Here is a 13,498-nt window from a genome sequence, read left to right as displayed (position 1 = left end):
TATTCGTTGTCTTCTAAAATCTGAACTTTTTCAATGCCGTTTAATTTGACTTGTTTCGCGTGTCTTCGCGTGAAAAATTTAAAAATTACTTAAGTGTTCCGCGTGTCTTTCCACTCCAAATAGCCGGCAAATTATTCCGGAATATCTTCGCCCAGCAGGCGGTATAAATCCATAAAGCGAAGAGGTCGACGCGATAGTGCTTATCGGTTATCGCTTTGGGGGCGAAAAATTACGTACAAGTGTCGTTAAACTTTGGATATGCAAACAAACTACTGATACACTTAATGGCAATAGCACAGCCAACACTACCAACAACACAGCCCCATGAATAACCGCTTAACGAGAGCGCTGCCCAAATATTTGCCCGGCCATAAAGCGTGTGACAATCCAAGAAGCTAGCGATGACGATTGCAGCTCCACCGAAGGTTTTTGGTTTCCTCGTGGAAAACATGTTTATGCATATGAAAGCCGCCGCCACCGGCAAAGTTTGATAAAGCGTCGTCGGCGAGATTATGCTGGAGAATATATAAATCCCGGCCGGGCCAGAACACAGCACAGTTCAAATCCAGCCCTACAACTAAGAGGCAATTGAAATCCAAAGGAAAACAAAGAGCAACAATGAGCCAACAAGTGTTTATAGTCCTAGCTTTGGCCTTAACCGCCTGCCAGGCACATCCCTATGTGTCCTACGACGATGTTGATGACACGGAGGTCATCGAGCTGCCCGGCAACGGCATCGAGGAGGCACCACCCACTCTCGGCAAGGACATCATCGATCTCACCCCGCTGGGAACGGCTCTATTCGGCAAACCGGATGAGGAGCAGACGGCCAGTCGAGTGGGCAACTTCAGTGCCGATGCGGATGATATGAATCCGGAGGAGCTGGGCAGCTACCTGGAGGGCGATATGCTGGTGCCGCAAACGGATCTGATCATGAAGAACGGCCTGCCCACCCAATCCTCCCGTTGGCCCAATGGCGTGGTACCCTACGAGATCCGTGGCAGCTTCAATGCCCGGGACATGGCCACCATCGAGAATGCCATCGCGGAGTACCATCGTCGCACCTGCATACGGTTTGTGAGGCGCAGCTCGGAGCGGGACTACATCTCCATTCGGGGCGACAACTCCGGCTGCTGGTCGTCGGTGGGTCGAGTGGGTGGCAAGCAGGAGGTGAATCTGCAATCGCCCGGCTGCCTCAGTCGTCCCGGAACCGCCATGCATGAGCTGATGCACGCCTTGGGCTTCCTGCACGAACAGAATCGCATGGAGCGCGATGGCTACGTGGCCATCCAGTACAATAATGTCCAGTCCTCGGCCATGAACAACTTCGAGAAGGCCGCTCGCACCGAGGCCTTTGGAGTGCCCTACGACTACGACAGCGTGATGCACTACTCCAAGAACGCCTTCTCCATCAACGGACAGCCCACCATTGTGGCCATGGTAAGTGAGGGGATACCAGTCCTTTGGGTTTATCTGAATCCTTTCCCTCTTTCATCAACAACAGCAAGCCAATGGAGCCGAAAAGATGGGCCAGAGGAATGGCTTCTCGGACCTTGACATCCAGAAGCTGAACCGCATGTACGATTGTGGAACTGTGAATGCTGTTCCGGTGTCTCCGGGTTTCCCTGCTCCTGCTCCGGTTCCGGCTCCTGCACCTGGCGCCATTGCTGGCAGTGGCAATCCCATCGTGGACAGCTTCCTCGGCGGACTGATCAGCGGGCTGGGCCTGGGAGATGAGAAAAAGGAGACAAGCTCTTAAAAAGAACTTGGCCGCAGAAACTACTAGCTCGTACGATCGATCACCCACGCTCGAAAATATTTAAAGCATCCCTCACATACCAACAAACAACTAGCACCAATATTTGAATCTCTAGCTTAGTCATTAACTAATAAAATCTAGCATCAATTGAAACAATTTGGTTTGAGCTTTGGTTATGAATTGAAAAGAAATAAGATATACGAATATCAATGAATTAAGAAAACTGTTCACTTCTTCATATAGATTTAAAGACATTGGTGGTACTTAAAGAATAAACATAGTTTTAGACAAATATTACCCTAATAGAAACATTTAAAAGCCTTTAATGGCATTTTATCTAGACAATCACATTTAATACATAATGATATGTTAAAATTTGGTGTAAATATTTATTTATACCCGTTACTTGTATGTAACAGGTAGAAGATAGCATTTCCGAAGTATATATATTCGTGATCAGGATCAATAGCCGAGTCGCTCTAGACTTCTTATTATAATTCAAATAAAGTAATATGCCTCAAAATCGTTTTTTATTGCTGCATTATTTTAGTTGATAACAAAGATTTCTGATCAAATTTTAAAATTTTATTTTATCCAGAATTAATTAATTTTTAAATCACAACCGAGAGCATACATTGGTGAGCAGAAGATTGTTGGGGCTGAGTCCCAACCAGGAAAGTTGTGCATAGTCGAAATAGAAACCGAAATAACCTTGGAGCATCTGGAGCAGATTCCACGCCGAAAATGGACAAAAAGGGGTAATCTACATGTTGCGCTTGGCGGCCAGGAGGCGGGATCGTGGCAGTCGGCACTGGCTGATGCTGTGCAGGCGGTACTGCATCTCCGGCTGCGTGACCTTCTCGTAGAGCTTCTTCTTGGCCTCCTTGACGGTGTGGACGAGCACCCCGTCGCCGCCCTCGTCCATGTTGAAGGCCTCGCCCTCGGCGCACTCGGGACACTGCTGGGTGAGCACAATGTCATTGAGATCGGTGGGCAGCTCGCAGATCTTCTCGATCTGCTTGACCACATAGTCGAAGCGGCCATCCTCCTGGCGCTCCATCACATACACACTGGCCGTCAGTTCGAGGACCCTAGCCTCGAGCAGTTTGAGAAAGCGCACCACGTTGACCAGGTTGACGTGGGTGTGGTCACCCAGGAGCTTGGCCAGCGGACTGGCATCGATGGAGCACATCTCGCAGACGGTCTCCACGCCCTGCAGCAGATTCTCCAGCCGGGCATCGTTGCTCTCCCGTGCCTTGTGCAGCTCCATGTTGGACTCCTGCTTGGTGCGCACCTTGTTCTCCAGACTGGCGATCTGATCCAGCTGCTCCTGCAGCGTATTTGTGTTATCCCTCTTGAGGGCCACTATGTCCTCGAACAGCCGATTCACCGAGTTATTGAGCAGGGTGATGTGATAGCTCATTTCGTTGGCATAGTTGAAGAACGAGTAGTAGAGGCTCTCCTGCTGCTGGAACTTATCGATCACCTCGTCCACATTGTTGGAGTCGGAGTACTGGAGAATCTTCTGCAGCACCGAATTGTACAGGTTGATCTTCTTGTTGTGCACCCGTCGGAACTCGTCCCTTCGCTTGTACTCCTTGGGCTGCAAGTCGGCCAACTCCCGGGCCTTGGACTTGCAATTCAGGAAGGCGGTATTGTCGCCATCGGCGGCCACCTTTCGCATAATGCCCTGCATCTCCACACGCCGCAGTTCCCGCTCCTTGGCCTCCCGCTTGGCCAACATGTCAATCTTCTCGTACACCTCAATGCAGCCATCGAAAGTGTTCAGGGCATACTCGATGAGATCAATCAGGTACTTCTTGTCGCTATTGAGCTTCTGCACCATTTTCGTATATGAATCGTTGAAGAAGGTGCGGTGATTCAGGATGCGGATGAGCTGCTCCCGCAAATCGGCGTTGGCCGCCGTGAAGCCACACTCCTGGCGCACACCCACCTCCAGGGAGTTCTCCAGTATGGTCATCCTCTTCCGGGCCTTCATCACATATTGAATGTGCTGCTGGTCCGGAATGGTCAGACGATTGAGACTGTAGATCTGCTTGTCCATGCGGCTGGTTTCCTTCTCCATGTTGAAGATGGATGTCTTCAGGGCATTGATGTCCTGCGAGAGGTTCTCCTGGCACTCGACATGACAACGGATCAGCTCCAGCCAGCGATTGTTTTCCTTCTTGTGGGTCGTGCCACTGGCCACCCAGATCTGGGCCCGCAGATCGTTCTTCTCCTCCTCCAGCTGGTCAATGGCCGTCTCGAAGCTGGCCTCGATGATCGTCTCCTTGCGCGTCTTGAGTTTGCTGGACAGGATCTTCTTGTATTCGCGCTGGCGCTTGCCCAGCTCCTTGTGCTTCAGCAGGTAGCCCTCCAGAAAGGCCACCTTATCGAACTTCTTGATTTCCTCCATGGCAAATGTCTTATAAAATGTATAACCCAAAAGTTAAGGCCAATGCGGGATGTTAATGTGGGTGAGTTGGTTGTAACGCTAGGTTTTGTGTTGATGAATTGAATGAATTTAGGAATGTTTGTTTAATGAAAACGATAACTGAGATATGAGTTTCAAGGCAAGGCCTATGCTTACATCTAAGCATTTTTATTTACTTTGCTTAAAAAAACTTTAAAATTTTAAATTATCGAATTCTCTATATGTTAAAACTTTTTGAAATGTAACACATAAGCCAGTTATATTTTTCGTATTTACTTTATTAAAATAGAAAGCTTTAAAATTATTTCGTTAAAACAAGTAAAATTTATTTTAATAAAATAATTTCAATAGGCAATAAAATATATTGAGAAGGTAAACAAAATAACTACAATTTTGTCACTGCTGTGAAATGCCTGAGCTTTCCATGGCATTGAAGATTTTTGAAGCGGACCAGATATAAGCAGCTTGTCGCAGATCGTTACACAGCTCGTACTTGTTGGCCATCTGCTTGATGCCAATAGCTGCAGATTCTAATACGGTCTGCAGAGCTGCATCCACGATGTCCGCCTCCGTGGTGCACTCCTGAATCCTCTTGAGCTTCTTATTGGCTTTTATCTCAGGCTGATGGAGAAAAGAAAGGAAATATATGTAGGATATTAACTATTGACAAGGATTAAGGATCCTACGTAGCTATCACCGCATTGCTGCAGGGACTCGTTGATTGAGTTCATCAGCTCAATGATTATTTCGGAGGTGGTTTTCGAATTCATCTTGCCGTAGGACACATGGTTAATGTTTTTGAGGTACTCGAAGTACGAGACAGTTACCCCGCCGGCGTTGCAATAGAGATCGGGCACCAGGAGCACGCCCTTCTCCAATAGGATCTTTTCGCCAGCGGGTGTGGTGGGTCCGTTGGCGCCCTCCAGAATCAGCTTGGCCTTGATGTCATTGGCATTCTCGCTGGTTATCACCTTCTGGGTGGCGCAGGGCATCAGAATGTCGGTATCGGCCGTCAGCAGCTCCTCGGTTGTCTCCTCCGCCTTGGGGTATCCCTTAATGGATTTCATTTCATCTTTGTAATTGAAAAGATCCTACAAATTTGGGATTTAGGTTTAGCCCATCATCATCATAAATTGAAGTGGCACTTACATTAATATCGATACCGTCATTGTTAACAAGGGAAACGTCGAACTCTTTTATTCCGATAACCTTGGCACCCGCCTCGTGCACAAACTTTGCGGCGAAGGAGCCCACATTGCCGAAGCCCTGCACGATGACCCTCTTATCCTTCCAGCCCGTCTTGAACTTGATCAAATCCATCCAATCCTTGTCCCTCAGGAAGAGATCGCCCGTCTTCCAAACGCCCCTACCCGTGGCCGAGTGACGACCGTTAATGCCGCCGATGTGAACGGGCTTGCCGGTGACAATTGCCAACGAATTGATGTCCTTGTAGCCAAAGGTCTTCTGGTACTGATCCACAATCCAGGCCATCTCCCGCGGACCAGTGTTCACATCGGGTGCGGGAACATCGATCCCAGGTCCGATCATATTACGCTTCAGTAGCTCCATCGTATATCGCCGCGTAATAGTCTGCAGCTCATCCACGGTATATTGCTTGGGGTCGATGCATACTCCTCCCTTAGATCCCCCATATGGTAGATTTACGCATGCGCACTTGAAAGTCATAATAGCGGCGAGGGCCTTCACCTCGCTTTCGTTCACGTCCAGAGCGTACCGAATACCTAATTGATATAGGGAAAGACTAGGATAACTTAGGAACAATTTTAGATAATACTTTGGAATATAAAATCAGTCCATTTAGCTACCAAAATTTCCGTTTTATTAAAGCCTTTATATAAAAGCTAAAGGATTTGCGTCTTAATGTCTTAATTTACTATTTGAACTGTGGTAAAAAAATGGAGCTGTAAATATAAATATCTGGCTATTGAATTAAACTTGTTATACTTCATATTTATATTTCAAATAAAATCATAATATTTAATACAGTGAATTCAAACTAATGTCGAACATTTTAGATTTAAAATTGGGCATATTTGTTATAAATGCAAATTTAATTTTACTATTTTAATTAATTTTTTATAACTTTTTTAAATTTATTTAAAAAATATTCGAACGAAAAAATTAATATTTTTATAGTTAAACTAGGTAAAAGCCGCAAAGAATAAGAAGTTTTTTTTTACCAGTGCAGTACTGACAATTTTGCTGCTAAAGAATTCGCGTGCTTGCAAGAAGCTCAGCTACTTACCGCCCTTAAGGGGCAGGCGGTGTCGTACATGGTGCGATCGATAACCACTGATGATCTCGTAGTTGCCATTTTTGCGGACAATGGGAAAATTAACTTCCACCGAGGCGGACACACTCCCCAGCAGATTGAGAATGGCGGAGACGCGTGCTTGGCGCTCCTCCGGCTGCATATGCGGATACTTTTCCATTTCCTTGACCAGCTCGGGTTCCATGGTCTGGGCTGCCCTATGGTAGTAATACAGCACCATGGCCGAGAACTCTGGGTCCTTGTCGGTCTCGACTTTTTTCAGGTGCTCGGGCATCTGGTGTGTGGCACGGCCTGAAACTTCCCCAGGGCCATAACAGCGCATCCTCTTGAGGAGCCTTGGCAGACTGCGAAACATTATGCAGCTCGCAGTAAACCTATTGATAATTTTGAAAATAAACAAGGATCGATGAACTTTTTTTTTTTTTACGCTTTTACAGATAGAAGAGAACTAATCTTCACCGCTCTGAAATATCACCCAGAGAGAACTAAGTTGTTGTATTTTCATATCGTTTTTCTTTTATTGTTTTTATCATTAGCAATATTAATGTTAATCGTAGCTTAAATATTACGATGTACGCTTGTATAAATACAATATTTTAGAATTGCTCTACAAATGTATGTGTATCTATGTATCAATATAACGTTACGTTTATGCTTGTAATACGTGGCTAAGCATCTACGAGCTAGACTTAAGTATTAAGCTATTAACTATTAGCTATACACACACATACAAGGTAATAAACACTTCTCGAACTGTCGATTAACGCACGCACTTAATGCTGTAGGGAAACTAGGGAGCCTAACTAACGGTAGCCTATAGATATACATATGGTAGACGATAACAAGAGTTCATCAGATACATGATGATCAACTACTGTGCCGTATTACGTTTAAAACTTTTGGGATCGCACGGAAGCGCAGAGAAGTACAGAAAGTAGAGGCTTGGAAGTGGGAAAACTTAGTTGTACCAGTAGCACTGATTACGGGCTATACATAAATACTAGAGACCTAATTATATGCCATACACACGTCCTCGTCGCTATATACATGCATGATTTTGAAATGTTTGTGGTGCCCCGTGCGGGTAAAATGATTATGTAAGTATAACAAAATGTTGCGCTCTAATATCACTTTGGGGGACACATGCTTTATGGCCTCTATCAACGTTCGATCCTTGCAGCAGACATCTTTAAACAGACTATGTGAGAACGAAGAATTATCGTCGCATTGCACACAGAATTTCAAATTTAATTCGCTTCATCTTCAACTGGTTCTCTTGCTCTTCCTCTTTGATTTACAATGCTATAGATCCGCTGACTTAATCCTAACTCTAAAGTATTTTAAATTAATTTCAAATTAATTCAAAAGTCTAATTTTTACACGATAATTACAAGCAAATCGGTTTGATAGGTTGGTGGGTGGTATTATGTGTGGTAGAGGATCGGGACTTCGGGGATGGTGGGATGGTGGGATGGATGGTTGGCCAACACTTTAATCTCGTAGCAAGATCGCAGATCGGAGGCTGCTGCTTAAAAGCTAACATCACGCTTGGTAAACAATAACGCTCGACAGTATTTTGCGGTTGGTTGAGTACAATCCGTGGCTGGGAGCAGATCTCCTGGAACTGCTCCCGATTTAGGCAGCTTCTTCGCTGCTTCGCCGCTAATCCACATCCTTCTTCTCAATCTTAAGATCGTACTTGGCCACCAGCTCCTCGGGGGTGTGCCTGTGAATAAAGAAAATAGTTTGATTAGTTTATTTTAATGGCAAATATATGAATTACTATGGTGAACACAAGGTCTAGGTTATGCAAATTTAATTTTTAATGCTACCAATAACATGTGTTCAATATAAAACTAATAAAAGCAAAACATAAAACCGGTTTCAATAAAAAAAAAGTTTTGTAACCACTGCTAATGCTCGAAGGCTTTTAGGTCCATTATCTCTTAAATTTTATTTGAAAACTATTTTGAACTTACCCAACTAGATTCTGGAGATCACAGACAAAGCGGTAGACATATCGTTTGCCAGCCGTCTTGTGGATGATGTTCTTGTCATAATAGTAGCGCAGACCGCGACTCAGCTTCTCGTAGTTCATCTTGGGCTTGTTCTTGCGTATGCCCCAGCGACGAGCCACCTTTTGGTTAAGAGAAGTAAAGTTGAGTTAAGGCATTCGTAAATAATTCAATAAATAGTGTCTTACCTCATCAGGATCGGTCAGCTTGAACTCCCAGCCGTCGCCGGTCCACGAGATGAAGCTCTGGCACGTCTTGTCCAGCAGCAGTTCGAGCAGGAATTGCCACAGTTGAATGGGACCCGATCCGGTGAAGCATGGTACTCCGCCCTGCGTCGTGTAGCCGCCGAGCAGCCCCTTGTCCAGGCCCAAGGTGCTCATGTACGCCGCCGGAAGCTGGTGGGCATGGCCACCCCACTGATCCATGGCCGTGGGCTGGGTGCCCATCGATTGGAAGGACTGCGCTTCGTATGGCGAAAAGTCCGGCGGATAGCCATCGTGGAAGCGACCCCGGTTCGCGTAACTGGCATAGAACTCGGAGCTGCCGTCCAGGTAACCATTACTGTTGCCGGTGCTGCTTGCTCCTCCGCCGCCTCCTCCTCCTCCTCCTCCTCCGCCACTGCCGTTTCCTCCACTCGGCGGCTGACTCTGGTGATCCTGCGACGAGATCGTGCTGTGGTAATCACCATCATCGCCGCCGCCTCCCGAACTTCCGCCGCCCGTTGGCCCACTGCCACTAACACCGCTGTAGGCGGCCAGGTGGGCAGGCAGGCCATAGCTACTCAGGTCCGTGGGATCGTTCTGGCTATTACTTCCGCCATATCCAATGCCACCATTCTGGGTGCCCGGCTCCTCTTTGAGCTGATGTTGGTAGATCGCCGCCATGGCAGCCATATAGTTGATATTATTATTGTTATTATTGTTGTTATTGCTGCCCGCATTCGCATTGTTGCTGTTGTTGCTGCTATTGCTGTTGTTCGTGTTGCTGCTGCTGGTGTTGTTATTTTCGTTGTTGTTGTTGTTCTGCTGGACAGCGGGCGGTAGCATGGAGTTGTTGTTATTGTTGTTGGTGCTGCTGCTGGCGCTGCCGCTGCCATTGACAGTCGGCTGCTGCGATTGCTGCTGCTGCTGCTGCTGCGGAGGCGGGCTGTTGTTGCTGCGGTCGTGTGTGTTGCTGGTGCTGTAGCCTGCAAGCGATACGAAAAAATAAGAGGTTAATTGGATTTTATTCGATAGTGCCATGGATAGTGCAATGGATATGGGTGAGGATCATATAATCTGTTGCTATTAACCCACATCAAAAATGACATAACTATTTAAGAAATCAAAGCAGACCACTTAGAAAACACCCCCAATTAAGGTTGTAAAGATTAATGGAAACAACTTTTTAACATGATGCTTCTTAAATCGCACACTTTTATATTTTATGCAAGAAGAAGATTGTAAAAATGTATTACAACTAAAATTATTTTATTATTTTTAATATAGATTGTGCTATAAAATTTAACATACTTTTTTAGGAGAGGTCTTCCTAAGTTTTTGTGATTTTGCATGTGTTCAAAGCTTTAGATTAGTTTCTGTGATAAGCATTCTTTCAGCTCATAAATGTACAATTATAAAATTTTATATATTAAACAAAATAAGTTGATAGAAAACATATGACACTAATTTTCTAATCTTTTTTGAAATTAATTTCATTTTTTTTTTTGATATATTTCTTAAAAATACTGGCTTTTAAATAATAAAATGTTATCAATGAAAACGAAACATTTTTTTTAAGATAATCATAATTGTAATTCTTAAATTATTAAGCACCAAAAGGCCCAGAATTTCTCATAAGAAATATTTTATTTGCGCCGTCAAGTAGAAAGACAGATTTTCACACGCCAAAACACATTGATTATAGATTGTTCGCAATTTTAATTAAATGATGTTCATAGAAATGGGGCGTCTCTCAAACGAGGGAAAGACTTCGAAAACCAATCAAAATCACAGCACACACACTTATACACACCCCATCGCACAGATACGCACGCACACAGACGTAGCAACCCCGATCTAATGGTGTGCACGCTACATTAATTGCGAATACAGCGAAATTTAACACATTTCGATGTACAACACTCGTGTATTGTATCTGTGGGATACGAAAACCTGTTGGCACATACCCACACATACATGCGCAGCTGTGTAGCCGTCTCTCTTGCACTCAGCGAAGAAATAAAAAGCTTTCCCAGCGCTTCGTTTCGCTTCCCATTCGCCCGCAGATACAGAGATACAAAGATACAGATACAGCCCCCCGTTGGCTGGCCAAAGAGTTGGCAGCGCCTCTTTAGGTGCCGCCTCCAGAGAGCGCGAGAGTATCTGCCAGATACATCCGAGCTGCCGGGGCATCTTCTAACCCTCAACAAGCCACTTATCACCAGGTCAATCTGCTACACCCAAAAAAAATATAATAAACTAATAGTAAACTAATAAAGTCATTATAAATTGGTTCTTAATTGGAAGTATCCCTGTTGAATTCGCTAAAGCTCGTTTAGAAAGCAAATCATTTAAAATTAAAATTACTATCATTAAAAACATAAATTTGTATATTTGTACAAAATTATAAAAGTTTTAAATGGCATAGGGATATTTTAAGAATCAGAAGTTTTATTATTAATCATAATAAAATAACAAATAGCAAAAATTCGGGTTTCAAACCAAAAGCAATTGCATATTGCATATATCAATTTATTGAAATTCATTTTTGTCTTATAAAGTGAAAATTCCAAACATTTGATTTAAATTGGTTTTTTTCTGCGTGTACCCCCATCCGCTTTAGCCACCCCGACTTGTTGCGTGTCAAACACTTAAAAGCAAATTACGAATTTAATTATGCCACCGCATCTTCTTCTGGTTTGCTGCTCTTGGTTTTCACACCCCAGCAAGCGTAATTAAAAGCACCGTTTTTGATGTCGGTAAATATTTGCTGACCTGTACCTGAACTAAAGAAGTTGACATCCGAGTCCGTGTAGTAGGCACTGCCATCGCCCACGAAGGGCGCCATGTCATTGAAGTACCCCAGTCCCAGTGACGCAGCCGTCGAGCTGCTCAGGGCCCCCACCAGATTGCTGGTGGTGCTCCCGGCGGCGGCGGCAGCTGCGAATCCCTGCGAGGAGGCACTTGACGAGGAGCCACTCGAACTGGAGCCGGAGGAGGTGGTGGTGGTGCTGCCCGTACTGCCGCCGGACAAACGATGGTGGGCCGACAGCTGGGATGATGATCCGTATCCGTGTTGCTGCTGCTGCTGCTGTTGCTGCGGCGGCGGTTGCTGGTGGGGATGTTGCTGCTGTTGCTGGTGTTGCAGGTGCTGATGCGCCGCCTGCTGCTGCTGCTGCATCGCGTGGTGATGCAGCGGTGCCTGCTGACCCAGTTGGTGGTGCGGATGGCTGTGGTGGTGATGATGATGATGATGATGCTGTGCCAGGTGATAGCTGGGATAGTTCTCATAGCTTTGCAGGACCATATTGTAGTTGGGTGCCGTGTGGCAATTGTTGTTGCTGCTGCTGGTGAAATTGTGGTTTTGCTGCTGCTCCTGAAGCTGCTGATCCTTCTCGCTGTCCAAGGCGTTGGCGGCACTGATTATGCTGGCATTCACTAAAAACGCAGAGGGCGGCATTTCTTCGCTTCAAAATGATCGGTACTCAAAAACGGAAACTCCACCTCGCTGGTCAAAGTGCACGTCATTGACTCTGGACTAGGGAAATCTGCGGGATCAGCTCTCAATTGATAGAATTATGTCCCCTTATGCTGGTGGTACTTGCAGTTGTATTAAAATTGATTTCACTTCACTTTGGTTTTCGGTTTTTGGGGGTCGAGTAAGGGGAATATTTTAATTTTTGCACTGTCAGATTTGGGAAAATTTGGTTGTTTTGTGGTTTATGGTTTTCGGTGTTCGGTTTTCTTGATGCGGGTCCTAATCAATTGGATGGCCCGCTGGACAATTGACAAGTTTTTAGTATCAGCAGGGGACTTATGAGGGCGTGATATTTCCAAATCCCTGCTTTGCTTTGCGGGATTTTAATTAACAACGCTCGCACTTGTTGGTATATCTCAATATATATTTGCGGCATTCGCAGTTCACACACCGTCTCGAATTCTTAGCACTTTTGCGAATTAATGGCAATTAATTGTGAGCACTTCACGATCGTCGCTCTGGCACGGGCGATAAATTAATGCGCATATCGTAACTACATGAACATTGTTTTCATTCCACGCGACAATCAGTAATTTTAGTGTTGTTTTTCCGTTTCTCAAAGTCGAATATATTTTATCGTGTTCTTGTGTATTTTGCGCGCCTTTTCCTTTACACAGCGGGCGATAAAAAAAAGAACGCGGCGTATGAGCGATTTAAGATCGGGAAGGGTCCAGTTGAGTGTAGATGGTATGGTACTTTTTATGAGGCAATATGCGCGAGCAAGCGACGTTAGCTCTACCACCTTCGACACCCGTTTAAGATCTGAAGTTGCTCAGAAGTTGCACTCGGGTTGTTGGCTGTTTGGCCGTTCGTCGGCCCGCTCGTCATTCGCTCTCTCTTTCTACACTCGGCCCCTCTCGCTCGCACTCGCAAGCGTTTGTGTGGGAGAGAGTGCTTGTTCGGGTTGTGTTCGGCTCGGCAACGACTTCGGCTCGCATTCCGAGATACAAATACGAATGTGCCAATGGAACGGCAAATAATAATAATCGAGTCGAGAATACTTTCACAGGGTGTTTCTCACACGCTCTCGCTCAATCAGCCATCCATCGACTGCTCTCTTAGTTAGTGGCAGTAACTAAAAAAAAAAAAAAAAAAAAAACCACAGCGACTCAAATTAAATGCCCCGACGCTGCGCATTTAAGGCGATCATTTGTTTCAAGAGTTGGGCGGTGATTTGAAGTTCTTCTTGTTGATTTGAAACCATTCGCACAGCACCAAACATTTGTTAACTTTATATCCCATATCGGAATTTTAATAAA

At 45.2% G+C, this 13,498-nt stretch overlaps 4 protein-coding genes across 9 annotated transcripts in view; 1 reads left to right on the top strand and 3 right to left on the bottom strand.

Moving 5' to 3' along the window:
- The first annotated feature begins 73 nt into the window (after nt 1–73).
- Nucleotides 74–1,915, top strand: LOC128263750 (hatching enzyme 1.2). Its single transcript, XM_052998899.1, has 2 exons — nt 74–1,440; nt 1,505–1,915. Exons 1-2 carry the CDS (start codon nt 619–621, stop codon nt 1,757–1,759), a joined length of 1,077 nt encoding a protein of 358 aa, XP_052854859.1. The 5' UTR covers nt 74–618; the 3' UTR covers nt 1,760–1,915.
- A 414-nt stretch (nt 1,916–2,329) lies between these two features.
- On the bottom strand, nt 2,330–4,365 carry LOC128266567 (uncharacterized). The gene has a single exon (XM_053003157.1). It carries the CDS (start codon nt 4,173–4,175, stop codon nt 2,523–2,525), a length of 1,653 nt encoding a protein of 550 aa, XP_052859117.1. The 5' UTR covers nt 4,176–4,365; the 3' UTR covers nt 2,330–2,522.
- A 129-nt stretch (nt 4,366–4,494) lies between these two features.
- On the bottom strand, nt 4,495–6,970 carry LOC128252077 (glutamate dehydrogenase 2, mitochondrial). Of its 3 annotated transcripts, XM_052979484.1 has the most exons (5): nt 6,922–6,970; nt 6,460–6,860; nt 5,343–5,935; nt 4,880–5,284; nt 4,495–4,814 (listed from the first exon to the last, which is right to left on the bottom strand). In XM_052979484.1, the coding sequence occupies exons 2-5, from the start codon at nt 6,839–6,841 to the stop codon at nt 4,590–4,592; spliced, it is 1,605 nt and encodes a 534-aa protein (XP_052835444.1). In that variant the 5' UTR covers nt 6,842–6,860; nt 6,922–6,970; the 3' UTR covers nt 4,495–4,589. The 3 variants fall into 3 exon arrangements, with proteins under 3 accessions (XP_052835444.1, XP_052835443.1, XP_052835445.1); XM_052979483.1 differs by having other exon boundaries at nt 6,460–6,959; XM_052979485.1 differs by lacking the exon at nt 6,922–6,970 and having other exon boundaries at nt 5,343–5,955; nt 6,460–6,596.
- A 20-nt stretch (nt 6,971–6,990) lies between these two features.
- The window catches only part of LOC128252076 (ETS-like protein pointed), a 59,698-nt gene continuing 53,190 nt past the window's right edge, over nt 6,991–13,498 (bottom strand). For 2 of the 4 annotated variants that reach the window (XM_052979478.1, XM_052979479.1), the window contains 3 exons: nt 8,690–9,687; nt 8,466–8,623; nt 6,991–8,212 (listed from right to left, as the gene is read on the bottom strand). In XM_052979478.1, coding sequence (XP_052835438.1) covers nt 8,149–8,212; nt 8,466–8,623; nt 8,690–9,687 — 1,220 coding nt within the window. In that variant the 3' untranslated portion in view covers nt 6,991–8,148. Of the gene's footprint in view, nt 8,213–8,465; nt 8,624–8,689; nt 9,688–11,476; nt 13,079–13,498 lie in introns of those variants that run through there. The other 2 variants (XM_052979481.1, XM_052979482.1) reach the window with 2 other exon arrangements.

The sequence above is a fragment of the Drosophila gunungcola genome, chromosome 3R (genome assembly GCF_025200985.1).
Source record: "Drosophila gunungcola strain Sukarami chromosome 3R, Dgunungcola_SK_2, whole genome shotgun sequence".
Classification (NCBI taxonomy): Eukaryota; Metazoa; Arthropoda; class Insecta; order Diptera; family Drosophilidae; genus Drosophila; species Drosophila gunungcola.
This window is presented reverse-complemented; position numbering and strand designations above follow the sequence as displayed.

Excerpts from the sequence above, each read along its gene's own strand:
- LOC128252077 (XM_052979484.1), bottom strand. The coding sequence starts at position 6,841 with ATGTTTCGCAGTCTGCCAAGGCTCCTCAAGAGGATGCGCTGTTATGGC. Across the intron at positions 5,285-5,342 it reads ATGACGGTATCGATATTAAT|GATCTTTTCAATTACAAAGA; the intron begins GTAAGTGCCACT and ends CCAAATTTGTAG. Across the intron at positions 4,815-4,879 it reads AGCAATGCGGTGATAGCTAC|CCTGAGATAAAAGCCAATAA; the intron begins GTAGGATCCTTA and ends TTTCTCCATCAG.
- LOC128263750 (XM_052998899.1), top strand. The coding sequence starts at position 619 with ATGAGCCAACAAGTGTTTATAGTCCTAGCTTTGGCCTTAACCGCCTGC. Across the intron at positions 1,441-1,504 it reads AGCCCACCATTGTGGCCATG|CAAGCCAATGGAGCCGAAAA; the intron begins GTAAGTGAGGGG and ends CATCAACAACAG.
- LOC128266567 (XM_053003157.1), bottom strand. The coding sequence starts at position 4,175 with ATGGAGGAAATCAAGAAGTTCGATAAGGTGGCCTTTCTGGAGGGCTAC.